General features: G+C 33.4%; 1 protein-coding gene across 2 annotated transcripts in view; it reads right to left on the bottom strand.

Moving 5' to 3' along the window:
- The window catches only part of LOC150085466 (nucleolar transcription factor 1-A-like), a 451,866-nt gene that overhangs the window by 41,798 nt on the left and 387,689 nt on the right, over positions 1–22,379 (bottom strand). The window contains exon 17 of one of the 2 annotated variants that reach the window (XM_090374049.1): positions 6,422–6,443. The exons of the other annotated variant lie outside the window; for it this stretch is intronic. Coding sequence (XP_090230175.1) covers positions 6,429–6,443 — 15 coding nt within the window. The 3' untranslated portion in view covers positions 6,422–6,428. The remainder of the gene's footprint in view (positions 1–6,421; positions 6,444–22,379) is intronic. 2 annotated transcript variants of the gene reach the window in all.

The raw sequence follows: 22,379 nt of genomic DNA on the forward strand, positions 1-22,379 counted from the left end.
TTTTGCTCTCGGATTTACTTCTCTTCCAAACAGCTGCTCACTCTGTATAAATCGCAAATCCGCCCTACCATGGAATATTGTTCCCACGTCTGGGGTGGTGTTCCCAAAACGTCTTTCAGGCTTCTTGATTCCATTCAGAAGAGGGCAGTTAGGTTAATTAATGATTCATCTCTAACCGAGTCTCTCTACTCTCTGTCTCATAGACGTACTGTTTCTACTGCATACCTCTTCTACAGATAATTCCATGGGCACTGTTCTTCTGAATTGGCTTCTATAATTCCCGCTCTCTCTCTCTCTCTCTTTAAAAACAGTCCGAACATGTGTAGCCACCAGCCAACATCCATTTACTGTCCAACTTCAAACTCACAGAACGAACTTTTCATCTTCCTCGTTATTCATTCAACTGCCGTTTTCTGGAACAACCTTCCTTCATATGTATTTTCTGAAAATTACAGTCTACAGAAGTTCAAGTCCAATGTCAACAAATATCTTCTTTCGTCTTCTCAACCTCCAACCCAAGCATGGTACTAAGTACTATAGGTTCTAATACCTCTTTTGTTTGGGGTTTACATAAAAAAAAAAAAAAGCTCTTTATTAATGTTTTCAGGAATAGAGATTTCTTTTTGTACTGCTTTTTTTTTTTTTTTTATATATATTGAGACATAAGAAAGGATACAGGATATGTCACAAAATATAAGGTTTTCTGTCATATTTTTGTATCTTCTTTCCAGAAATCCATATCACATATTTTAGAGAGAAACCGGAATTTTGCTCTAGTTTGGGCAGCACTGTGATAGAGGACAGTCTAACTGTTTATTGATTGACAACCCACACACTGGACATGAGGTATCCTTTCAGTGTTCTGTAAGTGACTAAAATGCTGATTGGGTTAGGAATAGGTATATAACGCATAATGCAGAATAGATAACCTGCCTTTACTGCTGGCAGCATGACACGCATAAAGAAGGTGAGAATAATTGATCTTGTAGAAGTGAGAGTCTCAACTTTCTTCATAATTCATTTGGCATAAATGACTGATTGATCTTTCATTTCCTGTACTATCTCTTCTTCAGAAGCAATCAGCAAATCCCTCTCCATAATCACTCTCTTAGATGTATTTGGGAATTACGTGGGTTTACAGACAAAGACAGGCTTGCAAATTTTGCTGCTGTAAATAACTTTTCTGAGTTGTTTCAACTGACAGATCCTCAGACAGCAACTTCTTTATCAATTTAGGGGATTCTGTAATTGCCTCTATGCTTTTTTGTATAAGAAATGAGACAATTTGCTTAAAGCATGATCAGCCATTGAATGCATTACAAGCAAGGCTGGTACATCAGTCACGGAAGAGTCAAATTTGACTCTCTTGATTTGTGATCTTTCCAGATTGTCATTTTCTGTTTTTTGTGGAACTTGTAGGTGCCATATTTGAAGGGTTAGTTGATTCCATGAAACTCCTTTCCATCATGGATGAGAACTTATCATCCCGGTCCAGCCCCACCATGAGAGAGAGAGAGAGTCAGAAATGGTGCTACCAGATAATAAAGCAGTTAGTTGTAGTGCTAGTATAAATATATACAGAGGAGAGGTTACTTATCCTCAGTGCTTTTTTGTAAAAAAATAGGTGCCGGTACTCCTTTGCTATGAAAAGCACTCTAAAAATTTTTTTTTCCTGATAGTTACTTTCGCAGTAATGTTTTTGGAATAAGAACAACAAATTTAGTATATTAACACAGTTTATTAAGTATAAATTTATTATTCAAGTGTATATATAGAAAAATAAGTAAAATGTGAATAAAATAAGTAAATAAATCGGTGAACTACTGAGTGCCGGGCACTCAGGATGACATGAGTTGTCGTTAGTTTAGTGTCTCAAATAGAGAGCTTTATGGTACTGAAAAGTTTCTAGTACCCCGGCTTGGCCTAAAACTTAAGAAATAATGAAAATGTTGTCTATTTGAGTCTTTCCAGTTGTTGTGAATACCAAGGGTGGAAGAAGTGACTCCGACTTCTTCCTGCAGAAGCGATTAAAGTTTTGGGGGAGAAGTGACTGGCAGGTGAGGCCCCTGCAAGACTCTGCACAAGCACCTCCCCACCACCGCTTCTCTGATACCTCCTTTCCGGGACAACCCCAGCTTTGAAAATTTTTAAAAAATACTTCTTGTCACAAAATTTATAAATGACCTTTATAGAATTATTACCTAACTATTTAGCAACCTTTTTGTCACTAAAAGGAGAGTTACTTAGTAAAAAGAAGCACGCTATTGAAGTTCAATAAATTGAAGTGCAAAAAAAAAAAAAAAAAAAAATAGATTTCGAACTAATTTTAACACAAAAATAAATGAGAGATTTCAATCGGAATAGTTCTCCCTTGATAAGCATTGAATAACGCATAGTTAATGTGATTTTAAAATTTTTAGCTCCACTAGCAAAGGAAATAGAGGGGGGGACACGAAAATTACATTTTCCTGTCTGATGCCACCATTTTTAATTTGAAAAATATTTTAAAATTATATTTTAAATATACTCGTCGAGCTCTTTCCAACAGTGTAGCTATAGGTTGTCGACAACATTTTTATTCCCCCACATTTTAACCCCCCTCCATTTCTCAGACAAATTTTTGTCAACAATGATCAATATGGCATTATGTTGGCCCACTTGATGTGCAAACCCATGCAAAATTTCTATAGGTCAATAGGTTGAGTGGCTCCAGAGATACAATGCTGTGACAGATGGATGGAAAGGCAGACAACCGAGTGACATTTTAAGGATCCTTCGTTAAACTATAGCCCCTAAAAATAATAAGTAAAAATAATTTTATAATAAAAGTTTTTGTAGAATATTCCAAATTTTTATTAAGTTCTCATCCAACAACACCCTATGCCGACTTCTTTTCTTCCTTTTTCCGAATAACTTTTCCGAAGCAGCCACGAATCGACATATTTTGTTGGATCGAAGAGGGTCAGTGGTGGGCCTACAATTTTAAGAAACAGTAGTGAAGGAAGTGTTTTTGTCATCGACGAAGCTCTGGTTGGGCTGACAATCAGATTCATTTGTGAAAATCCTCGTTCACATTCACTCGATGAAATTGGTATCATACTCAGAGCGTCCATCAAATTCTTCAATTCTTCGAAAAACCATCGTTTCAATTAGGTACCCCCGAAATCCACGAATTGCATTTAACTGTAACCTAATTGACAATTTTCTAACTTCATTTTCACCAAATGCCAACAATTCATGTTTAAAAGGTTTAATACCTTCGTTGTTCTCGTTTTCCTTCTCTTGTCATCATTAGTTCTTAAATTTGAATTTTTTCTTTTCTTTTTTTTTGAAACTGTCTGAAATGTCACTGTCATTCTGATATTCAGGTACTGTGCCATGTAAACGGAGATAGGGAAAATTTACGGAAAACTGTGGATAACACACTTCCGCGAAACAACAGATGATTATTTGTCGGGGTAAAAGAAATTACTCCCTCTTAATTTTCGAATGGGGAGCTTACAGTTGATTCACAAAGGTGTCCAATCTACAGTCCGAGAGGAAAGTGAACTAAAACGGCATTTTAAATTTTGTTAATTATGGAAAAAATTCTCATTAAATGTTTTGTTCAGTAAATGTAGTTGTGTATTGTACTTAATAAAATTTTCGAATATTTTCAATTTTACTTTTACATGCAACAAGATATGGAAAATGTAACACACTAAAGAAATCTAACTTTGAATTTTTTTGAATATGGCACCTGTACGGGAAAAGGTTGGACACCACTGCAGTATGGAATACACCTTGATCTGCTCACTGTTAACCAGCACGACTTGTAGCTATCCGACCACCTGTCCGATGTACGGAGGTATGCCGGACAGGTGGTCAGATAGATTTTACCAGGTACCACTAAATTATAGAATGGTAATCCCTTTAGCTCTTTTAATTCGCTCAACAGCACTAATTGCCTAAATTGCCCGAAGGCCAGAAATGTGAACAGTGCATACCGAGTTAATTCTTTCCTAATCCGTTCGCTATATGAAAATTTTCTCACTCAACGGAAACTATTTTAAATGTAACTTCCAAGGGGAATTCAAAATAATTAAACAGACATCCGACTGAGCAATTTAGAATTATAAAAATGGTTATAGAGTTTTATATAGAAAATATCTTAACAATAGTGAAAAATGTAAATTTAGTTAAATAATTTTAAGCTTGTTTGAATAGTAGATAAACAGGTAAAAAAAATTAAAGGAATATCACAAATTTCGAAGTGCACTGCATCCAAATGTCACACTTCACTGCTAATAAAGGTGCCGGCACGCTGTACCGTTGCGTACCGTCACAAAAAAAGCACTGCTTATCCTTCTCCAAAGTTTCTCTCTTAGTCTTAAAGAAAGATACACTTAAAATAATTCTAATGAAATTCAAACTCAATTAAAACTTTAATATACTTGCTAAAGAAGCAGTATATAGTGCACTGAAAAACACTTTAATCACCGATTTGCTTGGCACATTGGGTATCGAGTAGGATGTGAATTATAAAGACAAAGTCTGCTTCAGATTAGAAAGTCAGGAGTTATTTTATTTAACCCTCTAGTGTGAAGAGCAGGAAAATTAATGCCAAAGCTAAAGCTCTAGCTTAAATCAACACAAATTCTTTATGAATATTTTATGACTGTGCTTCGTCCAATTAAAAAATGATTGCTGTAGCATGAAACTACATACAATTCTGGGGAAACAGTAAAAGCCATACTAACATAATTCTACAAGATATATTAAGATTTTTTTTTTTTTTTAAATCTATAATTTATAAAAATTACTTAAAGCATGTACCCATATGGATAGATAAACAACTATAAATTGATAAATGGTTGTCTCATTTCAAATATAGAAATAATACGGGGTAATGTTAAAAATTTTTTAATGTAATTGTACAATTATAACAAAAACACTGACAAATCAACAAATGTCCTTTCAAATAACTTTTTATTTCTAACCAGCAAGGAAATCCTAAAGCTACCCCAGTCATTTTAATTACCTGAACATACCACTATTTTTTTTTCCCCGTGGTATTTCCCAATCACAATATAAGAACCACCAGTATACTATTCACATTCCTGAAATGTGAAAACAGAAACCAAAACTATAACATGCTCTACTTGGTATATTACACTATGCTGATGTTCAAAAAAATGTACCACTTGCAATTAACAAGTCAAGTTTGTTAATTGTAGTTGATATTATAGTTACAAATGGCTATTCATGAGTTCAATTTGGAAATGACAGCTAAGGGGCTAACAACATTTGAGTATGAAAAGAGAGAGTAAATAAATAGGTTAAAATCATTATTAAACAGAAATGGTTGAGTGAGGTATAAAGTTAACCAAGTTTAGGAAACATTCATCTAAGATATAAAAATAAAATTAAAATTAGAGCATACACTGAGCATATGATCTTAGTAGATAACGTGTGCTATTCTTTCTCTGTGCTAATTATAACCAGAGTCAACTAACAGAAACAGTCTAGATTAATAAATTCAGTATATCTATATTTGAAAAACCAATTTTAAAATTTGATTTAACTTTCTAGTGGGCACATTACAGTATCCTAAACACAAAAACAACAAATTTTAGTAGTATTCCTCAAGTAGGATCTCCAGTTTTAATCTGGATCACTGATGAGATCTAGCCTCTAAGATAGTTTTTTTTTTTTAAATAGCAAAACAGCTCATTCTTGTTATTCAACGGTACAAAAATTTCCCATCTAATTAAATTACCATTGTCCTGGCTATTAATTAATACTGCATATAACAAGATACTCAATGTCTTTCAATTCTTATAGGTAGTAACCCCAATAGAAAATGAATAGTGTCTATTCATTAGAAAATGAACTGCAATAGATGAAATGTTTGTTAGTAAACATTTTATACAAAAAAAAAACAAAAAAAAAACATGCATATTTAGTTTTCAGTTTTGTGTGTGTTTTCTCTCCCTCCCAATAAAACTGATATTTTTTCAAGTAGGAGAGTTCTTGCTGGTAAATGTGATATGTATATGAAATAACATTTATTTTCCCTTTTTTAGTTCCTAACAGTTCTATAATAATATAGCTTAAGAGAATAACTTTATGTATCACAAGGTACATAAATCTTTCCTAAAAATGGCCATCACAGCTCTCTAATACTTTTCCTTACAGATTTAGCACTGAACAAAAAAATTTACTTAACTGCTTGAATGAAATCTCTTCATTATATTCTTGCATTACTTACAAAACAAAACTAAAAATAAAACATAAATCTCAGCAAGAAAGCAACATAATGAAGAAATTAAAATAAATGATTTGTGATAAACAGATCAGATAAAGAGAATAGAACTATAATTTAATTAGAGAGAACTATGATAGTAAAATGAATGAAATATTAAATGACAGTAATACTTACAAAAAAATCAAGAAAGATCCATCTAAAAGTTTAAAGAGAAGAATAGAGGATACTATTAGACGTATCAGAAAAAAGAAAAAATAAATAAATAAACAATTCATTAATAATATACAAAAGAAAATAGCAGCAAGAAATGAAAATAATCTCCCTCCCCACCAAGCACCAGGTTAAAAAAATTGCATAAGGCAAGTTCGTTGCGTGACATTATTACTATCAGAAGCAATAGCAAATATAACCCTTCAAGTGTGCTACTGCACCCAGTTTTCCCTTCCCAAATTTAAATATTAAAACACCTGTTAAAATTGCATCAGTGGAATTTTAACATGTGCCAATATTTTCTTCTTAAATTAGTGTTTTTAGTTTCTTTGCCTTGATTTCTTTCACTGCATGGAAATGTGTTGGAAGTAAGGTGGTAAAGAAGTATTTCTTTTTGGATAACAAGTTTACTGTTACTAAAGATATTTGTTCTTATTTTTAAAGAAAAGATTTATAAAACGCACTATTTTAAACAATTTTTTTGCCATTTTCCTCAAAATATTGGGTGTTAAATATTGACCTTGTTTGCATACCCATGAAATAAGTGAATAATACCATTAAACAAAGTTTGTAAATACTAGCAATTTGTGAAAGGAACAAATACAATCAAAGAAGGGAAAGTGGAAGAACTTTGTGCACTATACAGGGAATACAATTTCTCGATTTCAGTAAAGGAATTAAGGAGTAATAATATTGAAATAGTTTCTTAACCATAGCTTCGTATTAAGTGGAACATAAGTTGGACTGAAACTGTGTTTAAAACAACACATTAATTTACTAGTTCTTTGATAAAAGAAATACAATGAGTAAAAGTTGAAATAAAATGGCCACCAGTGAAAACTAAAATCGTGTGTTTTTATTAGCATTACAAATGTGTGTGGACAAAATATCTCAACTGGAAAATAAGTTTCAAGTTGCTCTTATTGAGAACTGTGAAGGTACAACACTATTATGCTCATATTTAACTGAATAAAAGAAAAATGCATGGAACAGTAGCAGGCTATTGTGCAAGATGCTGATTTATACATTGATATAATAAAAAAAGCTGCATGTGAGTGTATCAGACTGTTAGGAATGTTACTAGGATCATCAGTTGACTCCTCAGGGATGAGTCACTCATAATGGAGAAGTGCTAATATCTCCCTGATTCACAAAGAAAGCACAAAAGAGGTGAATGGGCAATTGGAAACTGGAGAGTTTGACTTCTGTGGTGGGAAAGATCATGGAGTCTGCAATATGATACTGAATACAATATAGGTCATTCTCAACAGGAATAGCATCAGCAAAGGATTGCAGTATAGGTTTCAGTCAAGGAAACTTCTTGTTCACAATAATATTTATTATTATTGTGAAGTCAAAACAATTGTATCAAAGAAACAATTTCAATATTATTTACTTTGATTCCAGTAGAGCTTCCGATAAGTTCCACATGAAAGGCTCTTATAAAAACTGGTGCAAATTGGGATTGGTAAGATCCTTTCTCAGATAAGTGGTGGCTAAAATACAAGAAACAGAGGGTAGTCATAAATGGAAATTATTCTGGATGAACAATTATAATAAGTGAATTTCCTAAAATCAGTGCTAGGACCCATCTTGTTTCCAGCTTTCTTTCCTTCATGACAGTGATGAGGTATAAGGGTTGCTGTCAAAGTTCACTGGTGATTTAAAGGCAGAAAGTGTTGCTAACAACTAGAAGCAGGCTAGGAACTGCCTTCTTTCAGATCATAAATTGGTTACAGATATGGGTCTGAAAAATAGAAACTAAGGTATAATGAATCTAAATTAGCAGTTCTGCACCTGGAGAATAGAAATCCAGGAGTTATAAACTAGGGAGAAAAGGGTTAAAAAGTAATTCAGGAATTCAAAAAAGGTATGATACAAAATTTAAATTCATTGTCTCCCTCTCTATAAGATGATAAATTTCTATTTGGAGTACTGTATTCAGGTCTGGAGGTTGCACCTAAAAAAAAGAACTTATTGAGGGTTCAAAGAAGGGAAACCAGACTGGGAAGCAATACTAAGTGATGTCCACTTAATTTGTGTCCTCAGGTAACAGAAGGCTAGATCTCATGAAGTTTACCTTCAAGTATGTTTACCTTAATTACTTTATTTCCTGCCATATAAGATGTACTTTTTTTTCCCCAGAAATTCATCTCAAAAAATCACCTTGCATCTTATGAGGTGATGGTCATGGCTATCATAAGCAAGTTATGTCTTGTTTTGCCAATGATCTTAAGAGTTTTTACATATATAACGTGGTAATTTAATGAAACTCTTGATTAAATGTTAAAACTTTCCAAATAAATTACCGGTAAATTTGACCTCACTTGTATCTGTTAAGGTAACATAATCAATATTTCCATCGTAGCTGTAGCCACTGCACGCATGCACACACTTATTCAACTTTAACTACAAATTTAAGTTTACTAGTACCCTATTACAGATGGCATCAACCAAGAAAAGACTTGCTTACACAACTGGCTACAAATTACAAGTCACTAGTTATGCAAAGGAACACAAAACAGCTGCAGAAAGACATTTTAGGCACCACCAACAGAGAAGATGATCCAGGAGTGGTAGAAATAAGAGGATAAACTCAGTATGACAATCAAAAACAAGCATAACCTTTACTAAGCAACAGCAAAATGAGTGGGACTTGAGAAAGAGCAGAATAGCTGGGTAATAGAGCAAAGGAACTGTGGTACATCTGTCAACAAAAACAATCATTTTTGATGCAAAAAGCAAGGCAGCAAAGAAACTTGATGATATTGGTAGCAAAACAAGTTGGTGTTACAGATTTATGAAGTGAAATAGTTTAATTTGAGGACACCAACAAGGATATCCTAGAAAATGCCAGAACAACACGAAAGCCAAATCTTGGAATTTAACAGATTTATAATTAATTTTAGGAAGCAACAAACTACTTGTATTGAAGAGGAAAACTCTGCTAAAGGAAAAAATTCCACCTTGTATTTTTGTCTGTGTTCATCCTAAGGGGTAGATGGATGAAGATGGAGTCTAACTATGGATGGGAAAAGTGTGGTCATGGTGTCCTGCTGGCCTTCTCTAAAAACCAGCTCTACTGGTATGGGGCCATTTTTGTGCACATAAAACAGAGACCACAAAGAGGAGGATGAAAAGTTAAAAAGACAACTTACTTAAACCTTACCTTATGTTTACTTAAAACTTATTTTTTTCTTTTATTGCCCCATTTTCTTATTGTTCTTTAAACATGAATTAGAATAATGTTTCTGTATATGAATTTTGAAATTAAAATATTTTAGGTTCATCTTAATATGTATGGCATTATAAAAAGTCGTATGTGTAATACAATGCTTTTGTTTATAGAAAGAATTAGAAGTAGTGTGATATGAGCAATAAAATAAATCAGTTCCTCAAAAATGTTATAATCACTGCTAAATTACGGGTATGTCTTATATGGCTAGAAATACAGTAATTGCCAAGGTGGTAAGGAGAATTTGTCAGAACTGGATAGCAATGTTTTGGTGGGAAAAAATGCGTGACTAGCAATTTTCTTCTACTACTCCCCTTCCCATCCCACAAGCAGATGCAAAAAAATAAAAAAAAAGTCTTCATACTTGCGTCATTTAGACATTCTAACACTAATAATGTATTCAAAGAGTTATGACAACGCATCATTTGTAAACCATATTAATTGCTTGAAAACTAAATAATGTACACCCAATGCTCAGTTACCATACATACATTTACATATATTTGCTGTTATGTAGTCATGTCTTTGGCATTGCGTGATGTTATCCTTGAGAATGACCACTGTAATTGTGCACTCCTCTAATCATCCCGGAATATAAGCAGAAAATTGATTTATGAGATTGGAAGCTATGTGCTTTAAAAATTTTAAAGCGACACAAATATATAAAGCTGAAGAATACAGAGTGAAACATAAGAGTAAGGATAAAGAGTGAAACAGCTGCTTGAAACCCAAACTAATTCACACCTAATGCTCTTTACTGTAAGTCTAGTTAACATACATTTGATGACATACACATTCCATACTAAAATGCCTTCCACAAACAACACTTTATATATGCACATATACCCATGATTATGTAGAGTTTCATGTTTTTGGGGTACTGTAATGTTATCATTGTGAATACTATTGTAATTATACATTCCTCTGATTCCTGCGATTGGAATTTTGTATTTTTTTATTTAAGAGGTTAAAAAGTAATGTGCCTTATAAATCTGAAAGCATAACCAAAACAAAGATGAATGGTGAAACATGTGAAAATGTGTTTGGGTGGTCAGAAAGTAACCTCCGCTTGTGCCCATGGTATCATAACAGAAAAATGGTGAAATTATGGCTTGATGTAAAATGTACGGATTGAATTCCTGTTAACCTTGCAATGATTTGACATATGATGCAAGAAAGCAAGCTTATACAGCATCAGCCAGGAAAAAAAAGGGAGGTGGGAGGACGGTTTTGAGGATACAAGATTCGTACTGGATTGCATAATAAAAATGCTGCTAGTGCAGATTCAGAAGTAGAAGCAAGTTTCCTTGACCTGCTTTCAGAAATTATTCAGGGGAATAGTAATCAAGCAGGCAAAATGGGATTATTTTGAATATTCTATTGTGTACATATATTGCAACTAAGAAGAACTGTCTAGTTTCAAAACTGCAAAAGACTGTCTGACTTTATTAACAGTGATAATACAACTAGGCAACTTCAAATAAAGCCAATTTTAGCATATCATAGTGAGAATCAATGGGTTTTTAAAAATGTTTCAGTCACCACTACGGTGATTCAGAAACTGAACAAGAAAGCATGAACTTCTGGAATGCTTTTCCAGAACTAGATTTTGCACTGTTTTATAAAAGAAGAGTAAAAATATTTTTTGGAAAAGAACATGTCATTTAAGGCTATGTCAACACTCCTGGTCATCCTGCTCATATTGTGGATTCTCATTCTCAAGTTAAAACAGTCTTCCTTCCCACAAACAACACTTCCCTACACACCCAAATGGATCAAGAGATTATTTTCATCTTTAAGCAGTATTATTTGAAAGAGCTGTTACACAGTTCCGGAATGAGTTAGCATCTAATGGCAGTAAGACGTTGTAAGCTGGAGGGGTATCAAGCAATCCACTATGAAGGGCTGTTTGTGCAAACTTTGCCTGCAGTATCTCCATGAAACACAAGAAAATGTCAGAGGAGATTGAGACTGGCAAAACACCTTAATCTAGAAGTGGATACAGACAGAGGCGGATCAAGCCAAGTGGGGGCCCCAAGCGGTAAAAATTTCGGGGCCCTCAAACTCAAGTTAGAAAAAAAAATTTTCAAGAAAACTCTCATTAAGTTATTAACAAAAAAGAAAAGAAATCAAAAATTTCATACCATAACACATTAAATGAATTTATTAAAAAGATATTTTTTACATGAATTTCTGTCTTGCTTTATTTCTTGCAAATTCGTCAATTATTTTTGCAGTGTCAATTCGGCTTAATTTCCTGCTCTATATACAGAATGGCCATATTATTTAATCTTTCTTCTCCCATAGTACTCCTTAAATAATTTTTTGCATGCTTTAAAACAGAAAACGATCTTTCTTCTGAAGCATTAGATAAGGGAATTGTTAAAAAAATTTTCAATAATATTTCAACATTCGGAAATGTGCAAGACATTTCTTTGGCGGCTCGATAGATGTCTGGTGTGGTTTTTATGGTGTCCTCGTTTTCTTTTAGAAATATTAAAAAATGGTCAAATTCATCTTCAAAATTACAAACATCAATGTCATTTTTGTAAATATCCTTAAACTTTTTTATCGCGTTCTTTTTTTCTTCTATTGATAAATTCCAAAAGGCTCTACAACAACTTCATACATCTGAGTTCTTCGAGATAGTTCTGCCTTGGTATATGACATAAAATGAATTGACTATGAAATTTTCTCTTATTGTAAATTAATGTCCGATTTTTTTGTTTTCATCAAAAAACATTTTTCTCTTTTGTTGTCTGCGAGTTTGTCCATCTTCCACATTAAATGATAGCCGTGATAAATCAGTTGCCTCTTTTTCAAATTCTTCTCTGAAATTATTGATAAAATTTTCTGACTTCAGTAGGGTAGATCCTTTCAATAGTTCGCACTCCACTGATTGCAGTGATTTACTAGTAGCATTTATTCTTTGTAAAATAGTATTCCAAATCACTGTCATTAGGGCGGTTTCATATTTGTCCATTTTCTTCAGAAGTGAAGTCGCCTCCACTATGGTAACTTTTTTTTCTTCTTCTGAATTACAAATTTCAGTTAAAGCCTCTTTTACATGGGTGAAACCAAGTTTTATAGCTAATACAGCACCTGCTCTTGCAAGACCATCTTGTATTAGAAACTCTTTTCACTGTGACGGAATGTTTACACATTTCTAGATTTCTGGTTAAAATTTTCCAGCGATTGGTTGATGCAGAAAAAAATGTGAATAAATTCTGCACAAACATGAAATACTCAATTGCAGTGCTACAACTTTCTGCAGCAAAATTTCCAATTAAATTTAAGGAATGATTAGCACACAGAATAAAAACTGCACTTGGGCTATGTTCTTTAATACGTGCTTGCAAACCTGATTACTTCCCTGACATATTAGAAGTATTATCAAATGATTGTCCTTGACAGTTTTTAATATTCACTCCTAATTTTATTAAAGTTTGCAAAACTTCTTGTTACAAATATGAAGACGTGTGTTTATCTATGGGAATGAATTCCACAAATCTTTCCATTATATTACCACAGGATGAAACATATCTTATCAAAAAAGTTAGTTGATTGACATGCGAAACATCGGGAGTGGAATCAACAATTATACTATAATAAGTCGCAGATTTGATTTCTTCAATTATTTCCGCTCTTACTTGATTTCCAATAAGACCTACAAATTCGTCACAAATAATATGAGATAAATAGTTTACATTCCCTTGTCCTTGGTTGGCATATTTTTGTAGATGTAACTTCAAAACCTCACTGTATTCGCTTAGATATTCCAAGCAGGTTAAATAATTTCCTTTCCTATTGAAATCTTTGCTTTCATTGTGACCCCTAAATCCTAATCGACACAACAATTTTATTATTGATACAATTCTTTTCAACACTTCTCTCCAGTAACATTCTTCCTTTTCCTTTTCCTGTAATAGTTGCATATCAATTCTATTGAAGTTTGTTAATCTTTTATACATAGTACACATGGCTGACATGTGTTCTTTTGAAACTTTGTGGTCCGATAAAATAACAGTTATTGATCTCCAATTTTGTAAACCAGTTATTAATTTAGATTTTATTGTTGTAAAGAGTTTGCAAGGGTAGCAGTAAACACTTTTGCTTGTTTCTGAAAATATCAGCCAATTTCTCTTTTCCATAATTCCATTTGATTTCTTTCTGTAGAAATGATCATAAGAAAGTTCTCTGTAATACACTTCATCTCTGTCTTTATACACTGATTTTAAATTCTCTATATTCCCGATATTTTTTGGTTTGTTATTAAGAATATGATCAATAATAGCATCTGTTAATATTGTTGGCCATAAAGCTATATCATTTATTACTTCGATGTCTATATCGAAGCGTCTTTCTGGACTATCTCTACCTTCTGCAATCCCTTTTTTCAGTAGCAATTTCAACCTCTTGATTCTCAACTTGTTCTTCTTCTTTAGAAGAAGTTTCGAACGTAGGCAATTCAGAATTATCTGATGTAGATGTTGATGGCAACTCAGTCTCTGTATTAACTTTTAAAAATTTATGCAATGAATTTCTTTGGCTTTCAGCAATTTCCAGGTTTTTTTTAAACTTTTTTCGTTTTTCTGCCCCACTTTGATGTCTCTTCATTTTTTTGCTGTGAAGAAAAAAAGTTTTTTTTTTGTAAAATAGTTTAAAAGCTTTTAGCCTCGCAAACAATGCCTACTAAAAATATATTTTTTTTTATGGTAATGTTGTTAAGATGTTAACAAAGAGAATTCATTTTTACCTGTCTCCAATCAAAATATAATTTAGCGTGAGGGATTTCTTGCAGGCTGATGGTGATCCTCCGAGTCCAGAGTTTCCAGGCGTATTCAGGGCGGTTGAGAATGCAAGGGCAAGATCAAGATCTAGTGGGCGAGAATGAGTCCAGGGCTGGCGGGCAAGAGAGACGGCGGATGAGTGCTGGCTGTTCAGAGAGCTGGTCGAAAGACAGCTTCAAGGTCTAGCGGTCAAGAGAGAGAGCGAGTCTTCTCATCTTCCAGGTTTTGTGTGTTAGAGTTGGGGGTGGTGACTACCCGGTGGTCTCTTTCCCATGTGACATCACTGGACATTCATCATTGGACACTGTCTTGAGAGCCGACCGGGCTAGCCGGGTGGGTACCTGTCTAGTGGTGGGTACCTGCAAAGTACCTGCCTAGCAACCCAAAGGTCGCGGGTTCGAATCCCGCCTCGGGCTTGGATCAAAGTACTGCAAAAACCTGGGGAGGTGCATTATGGCCACAGAAGCCGATGCGCCAATAACTACCAAAAAAAGAAAGAAACTGTCTTGAGAGACTCCGCCTAACTGTTACCTGGAATTTCAACCACATTCTTCAACCATCCCCGAGGCAACCCTTTGTTTTTAGCGTGAGGGAAGTATTAAACATCGGGAGCCTTTCAAGTGTATGAGCCAAAGGGCTTATTCCTTGTCTAATCTTGGGTTGTTTCTTTTCATTCTCATTTACTTAATCCATGGAATGTTGACCCTTGGGATTTCAACCTTTCCGGCATGCGGGACAAAAGGCGTGCTCCTCTTCTATTGTTGGGATGTTTATTCGTTTTTATTCAGGTTTACTAATTCATGGCATGCTGGACAAGAGGCTCCTTTTTAGGGTTCCGTAAAAGTAGAAAAGGAACCCTATTAGTTTCGTCATTCTGTCTGTCTGTCTGGATGTCAGAGCCACTTTGCTCCTAAACTAGAAAAGTTACAAACTTGAAATTTTTACCATATATGTTTTTTTTTTTTTTTTTTTTTTTGTTAGTTGTTGGCGCATCAGCTTCTATGGCCATATTGCACCTCCCAAAGTTTTTGCATTTTACTGTGATCCAAGCCTGAGGCGGGAATCGAACCCGCGACCTTTGGGTTGCCAGGCAGGCACTTTACCTACCTAGCTAGCCCGGTCGGCTACCATATATGTAGTCCTCTGACTGCATATCAGAAATTGTATTGAAATTTGAATCAGATTATTATTTTTGGAGTAGTCGTTCAAAAACCTTGAAAAATTGCTAGTTTTGTCACTGAAAATTTCAGAAAAATTGTCATTATTCGGAAAATACAAGAGATATCAATATCATTGTCATCTGTCGTTGATCAGCACACATTAAGCTAATTTGGAGAATTTTTTCAGAATTTTCTGCCCAATGGTTACGAAATGCCGTTATGTATAATGAATGTCAAAAAATGAAAACTTTCACGCCCTCCCACACCGTAATTTTTTAGTGAATAAAATTTTAAAAAATTCAGACTTATTCTACGTAATGAGATCTCTCCAACCATACATTACACTTTAAGAAAAAAAAATTTTTTTTTTTTTTCAAAGATCCATTTTTACCCTTTGATTGTCGCATTTCGTAACCACTGGACATAAAATTCAGAAAAAAATCTACAAATTACTGTATAGTCTCCTGACCAACGATAATTAAGAAATTATTGATATCTCTTATATTTTCCGAATTAGGATCGCTTTTCTTACAAAAAAATCTCATTATGAAAAATAGCGGCCTGTCAGGGCAATTTGCTTTTAAACTAAAAAAAATTACAAACCTCAAATTTTTATTTTATATGTAGCCCTCTTTCCGCATATCATAAATCGCATTTAAATTTAAATCAAATTATTATTTTGGGAGGGGCTGATTTTTTTGTGTAATTAAAAAAATATATATTTACTTAATTTGGGCCTATTTATGCTATACTAGTTTCATCCCCTGACGTCCAGTTAAAAGTTAGAATCCCGCCAAAACTCAAATAAATTCCCTTCAAAAGCTTAAATAATACCGCGTTATAGGAGGGTTGATTGTATACAAAAAAAAAAAAAAAAAAAAAACAATTTTCCTCGAATCCTAATGAAAAAACATTTTAAGACCTCGGGCCCCTTAGTATTCCGAGCCATACGCATATTCCGCTTAATCCGCCTCTGGATACAGAAGATGTGAATGAGCTGTAGGTACAAACTGAAGAAAGGGATGACATCATCTGTTCAAAGAGCCTGAACCCCTAAATGTTTCAGAAAAATCATAATGAAACTGAAAAGACAAAAGAAGTCACAAGAAGATTATGACCACAACATTGAAAGGAGTAATGTCAGAGGTCTTAATAAATGTCACTGTTTGTTATGAGATTCTTTATAATGAAAAAAAAAAAAAAAAGGCAACTTGGCTTTTTTGGAATGAATATTTCAAAGAGGAACAGTTTATCATGTACATACAGTAACTGTGTTTATTCTATATGATTTCAAAAAAAAAAAAAAAAAAAAAAAATTGCATATTCACTAATCATTAGGAATATATTTTGTCAAGTTACAGTTTATATGGGAAATTAACATGGTTAATTTTGGTATAGATTATGTTAATTGAACGCCAGGCATACATATATATATATATATATATATATATTTGAATAATGTTTACAATAGTTGGAAACTGAATATTTCATGATAAAAATAAAATAAAAAGGTACAGGAAACATCAGAGGCAGCAAAAAGCATATTCCTCTACATGATGCTTGAAATATAACCATACAAATAAAAAATAAAATATCGCCAGCAATATGACAAGACAAGAGCGAAAATATCGAAATTAAATTTAAGAATCAAACCAAACAGGGAGGGAAGAGAGGGGTAACAAGAGTAAAAATATTGCAGCAGAAAATCTCTAAGATAATTTAGAACATCTAATTATAAGAATAATAAATAATAATTCATTAAATTTTGAAAGCCAATTACAATAGAAATTTAACGGCACCCCCTCTGACGAGCACCAAGTTCAACTTTACGTGAAATATCACCAACAGATCTAGACCACTACAGTAAAATAAAACAAAAATAGACCGACCATTACACCCCATCTCAACAGAGGACTACAAGGCCAATAATGGTCAGGGAATCGCTGCATTTCGATCGCTAGACAAAGCGTGCAAAGGCGAGTCCGATCGAAAATCAGTCCGCCACCCGATCCCCAGATCGAACCGCCAATGCAGAGGACTTGAATAGCAGTGGTCCTGATGCAGCGAAAATTAAAAATAGAACAGATACAAGCACTCCAGTGCAAAGCCACACTACTGACAAAAGTAATCTTAACCAGTTTATATAGACGAAAAATGAACTAAGAATGGCAGCACAGGCGCAGCATTAGCAATTCGACCACTACTGTCATGTGATATACTTATACATATATTTATGTAGAAGTATATCAGTAGTGATATACTCGTACATTGATTATAACTATGTTATAATAAAAAATTAAATTAAAAAAAAATATTTTTTTAAATTAATGCACAAAAAAAAAAAGGCTAAAAGATATGAACTAACCTATTGAATTCTTAAGGACCAATGGATAGGCTGTGGCTACAAAGAAAATCAAATACAGGCAGTTCTTGCTTTACGAGATCCCAGGTTTATGAGTTTTTTCCCCTCAAGTATCAACAAAATCAAAAATTGCAAAAATTGCATTAATTGCAAAAAATGAATGTTAAACTTTCATAAGTACAGCATTCCAAACCATGTGTGTAGCTATACAATACAGTGTACCCCGCTTTACGATATTAATCAGTTCCAGAGACACCAACGTATCGTTAAAATATCGTAATGTGAACCCAATAACAGTGTTTTTGGTAATTCGTTTCAAGATCTCGGAAGTTGAAATTTTCGCTGTATAATAACTAAGCTATTTATATCTCTCTAAAACGTCATTTTTAAGGCCATATAAGGTCGTGAGTGTGGTTTGTAAATTGTATTAGTTAGCAATTCAAATCGTAATGCACTACACTTTCATCGTTATCATATGTTCCATTATAAGAATCAATTTTAAATGCCTTTGTGATATTTTTCTAAAACACATTTCTGGAGGTCACCACCATGAAACAATAAAACCAGTTTGCACTTTCCAGTTTATTGGGCTTTATAACTGCTTGCAGTAACAGAAAACGGGTAGTAAACTCGATCTTCTTGCATTTGCGAAAATACCGATAGCTGGAATTGTGTAGTTTTTTACGTTATTATGGTGAAATGTGTTTCCCCATTACTGAAATCTTCAGTCATATAAAAAACATAAATAAATTTTCAGAATCTTCTCTTCATTCCTTTTTAAGTTTCGTATACTCCACAAGAATCGTGTTAGTTGCAATTTGTGTGTGCCGTTAAAAAATGCTTATGCATGCAATTGTGAAATTTATAATTAAAAGAGAAGATTACCTTGGAAACAAATGCCTCTCGAAACATTTCTGAAGACGACTCCTTGTGCAACAAACCAACGAGTGCCGAACCAATAATGAGTGATCAACAAGTGTGCATTTAGTCAATGATGATGAAGAATAAACATTCTTTAACATTTGTAAGTCGTAAATAATTTCTCTATTATTATAATTTGCTTGATTTTAGAGGCTACGTTTTCATTCATTGTTTAAACACAAACTAATTAGCTAACTAATTTCATTGTTGAGAACATAACCCCTATTTTTAATCTTATGTCAATGGGAAATAAATTCCAGCTTTACGAGTGCGCTAGGAACGAATTAACTCGTAAAGTCGAGAACTACCTGTATAATTTAAATAAATAAAAAAAAATTTTAAAAAAATGTTTACTTTCAGAATGTGCCATTTTGTCGCAACAAATATTTATCTGAAACGTGGCAGAAGCTTGTGAAGAGTATCTGAAAGACTGCAGGACGGAAATATTGAAAAGAGCAGACTGGAGAAAAGCTTCAGTTTCCTATAAATAACTTCTGACAAATGCAGAAATAAAGTTTAATTATTGTTCATTAAAACATGGAGAATACGTGCCATGCACCTAGGTAATTTTACTTCAAGTGATGATACTATCTTATGTTTAAAAATTCAGTGAGTTTTTACTCATATCACTTGTAAAACATTTTTACAGTGACACCAATGAAGAGATAAACTTTTCAATAACACACAGAGATGTCAAGTGTCACATTTAGAACTGCATGTTTTCAGAATGTTCTCACTTGTTATGGTATCTTTTTTATGTATTTATATCTGCCAGGGTTTCACTATTGCCTTGATACAATTTGTCTTTCAAATAATTTTACAAATAAAAATTGCACAGATTGAGGTCCAATGAGTGAGGCAGCCAAGCAATTGGGAACAGATGGGAAATTATGTTGTCTTAGAAAAGATGTCATAAAGCAGTTGTTGCACTAGATGAAAAATAAACAGTAGTGTTTGCTCCAACTTGCATGAAAACAAAGTTCGAGTAATCTCTAACTTGAAGGATGCGAATAACATGTGTGAGGAGTTAGATATTGTGCACCAGTCAGAACACATTACAGGGCCACACTGTTGAACTTCTTCAAAAAGTCCTGTTATGACCATAGAGTCACCACAGAGAAATGTGTGGGTGTGCATGCAAGGGGGTATACAGTAGTATTTGTAATGACATTCAGATAGCATGTTCCCAATATCTGACAATTCTGGGTGATGACTAGGGTTCGGATTTCTATGTATTATCATATTCATTTTTTGTTTAGATAAAGGCAAGAAACTTAGTGAGTCGATGTTACATGGTCTGAGGATCCTAAAGAAGCGTGTTTGTAATTTCATATTTCATCATATTTTACACATTAGGTCATAATTTCAAAAAATATATGAAATATCATATTTTATACTTGTCGACAAATTATTTATCAGATTGATTTAAAATATATTTCTAAAAAACCGTGGGAATTTACATTTAATCGATTTAAAATATATTTCTAAAAAACCGTGGGAATTTACATTTAATCATTTCACATTCCAGTGTGGGCGGGCACAAGCAGCTAAATCTCAAAGTTATTTTGATTTGCTGGTTAGTCACTCATGACACATTAGGGTAATTTTAGCTATAATTTAAAACTTTACAGTAGTTTCGCTTTATACTGAGTTCAACGAATTATTCGTTCAACTTATTTTATACAGTAGAAACTTCAGCTGTTGACGAAATACAGCTAAAATTGAGCTTTTTAGAAAACAGATTTCTTATGTAGTTAAGAAGAGTCTAAAGACACATACCAAACGGATGGAAAAATAATATATTGCAACACGTGCAATAAAGAGGTAGGTAAATTAATTAATTACTTGGTAATAAATCCATCATAATTTTTATTTTTGGATGCTTCGATATACGGACATTCCAAATTTAATGCTCATGCATATTAGTTTTTTCATACAACTTTTCATATAAATCAGAAAATAATAATTTTTATAAATAATCTTAAATAAATATATAAATACTTTTTAAGGTTCTGTGTGTGAAAGTATCCCAATTATAACAGCATAATGTTACTGTTTTGCATGAAGCAAAACATAAGGAGAAGGAGAATTTCAGGGGTGCATACTACACAGCAGCTGATTACTGCAGAAAACCAAAAAACACCAGATCCATTCTTTGCTGATTTATGCCAAGAAATGGTTGCTGCAAACATTCCTTGGAACAAAGTGAACAATCCAGTCTTCAAAAGCTTCTTGGAAAAATACTGCTCCCGAAAAATTCCTGACAAATCAGCGTTACAGAAAAATTACCTTGAGGACTGCAATAAATCGGTATACTCTCATTGATTTTATTAAATTATTAATTATATGACCAAAGACTGAACGCTGCGTAGGCAATATTTTAATTAGTTTATTTATTTACTTACTTACTTGCAGTGTCTAAACAACATTCGCAAAGATATTGGAAGCAGCTGTGTGTGCGTGTGGGGTTCAGTTGATGAAACCACAGATTGTGAAGTAGATATGTAGCTAATTTTATTGTCGGAAAGCTTGATTCAGATGGATCATATAAATTGCATCTCCTTGCATCAAAGGGTCTGGATAAAACTAATCATGCATGATAAAACTAATTTTGCTAGATTTCTTAATGATTCTCTTGATAAGTACCATATCTCAGTGATCGACTGATCGCTGCTACATTGGAATGGGAATCTACATGGTTAAAATTAAACTAAAAAATATTTTTGTATTTTTACTTTAATTATTTAAAATTATAAATGTATAATTTATAAAATGATAAATTAAATTAATATATATTACTTAATTTGTTTCAGGTATTTTGGGTGGATGGTGTAAAAGCTGATCGTTTTCTTCTTTTATTAACAGATTCAGCAGCCTACATGCTCAAAGCAGGGAAAGCATTGTAGATATTTTTTCTGAGCATGATACATCTTATTTGTTTGGCCTATGGTCTCCACCATATAGCGGAACAAGTGCATTCGAAATTTAAAGATGTTGACAAGCTGATATCACTGACTAAAAAGGTCTTCCTTAAGGTGTCCTCAAAAGTAAAACTCTTAAATACACCCTGATCTGCCACTTCCACCCGAGCCAGTAATCACAAGATGGGGGACCTGGCTCGACGCTTTGTCGTATTATGGCCAACATTTTACAGCAATCAAGGAGGTTAGTTACCATTTTAAATAAAACTTAAACACATGGTATTTAAAGCCATGAATAATTTTATTTTTATTTACCATGAATAAATTTATTTTTATTTTATAATTTTATGAAAACTTGGTACCCGAGGAAGCTAAATCCATATCTGAAGCACAGGAAATTTTTGCTATGGAAAAAGTATTCCACGATGTTGCTTATATTCACAGTAATTTCTTTTCCCTATCTTCCTCGATTACTAAACTGGAGGCAAAAGATATGGCTCTAATTAAGGCTATAGAGATCGTTTGAAAACCAG

This window comes from Mastigoproctus giganteus, chromosome 5 (genome assembly GCF_048544385.1).
Source record: "Mastigoproctus giganteus isolate SK-2022 chromosome 5, ASM4854438v1, whole genome shotgun sequence".
Classification (NCBI taxonomy): Eukaryota; Metazoa; Arthropoda; class Arachnida; order Uropygi; family Thelyphonidae; genus Mastigoproctus; species Mastigoproctus giganteus.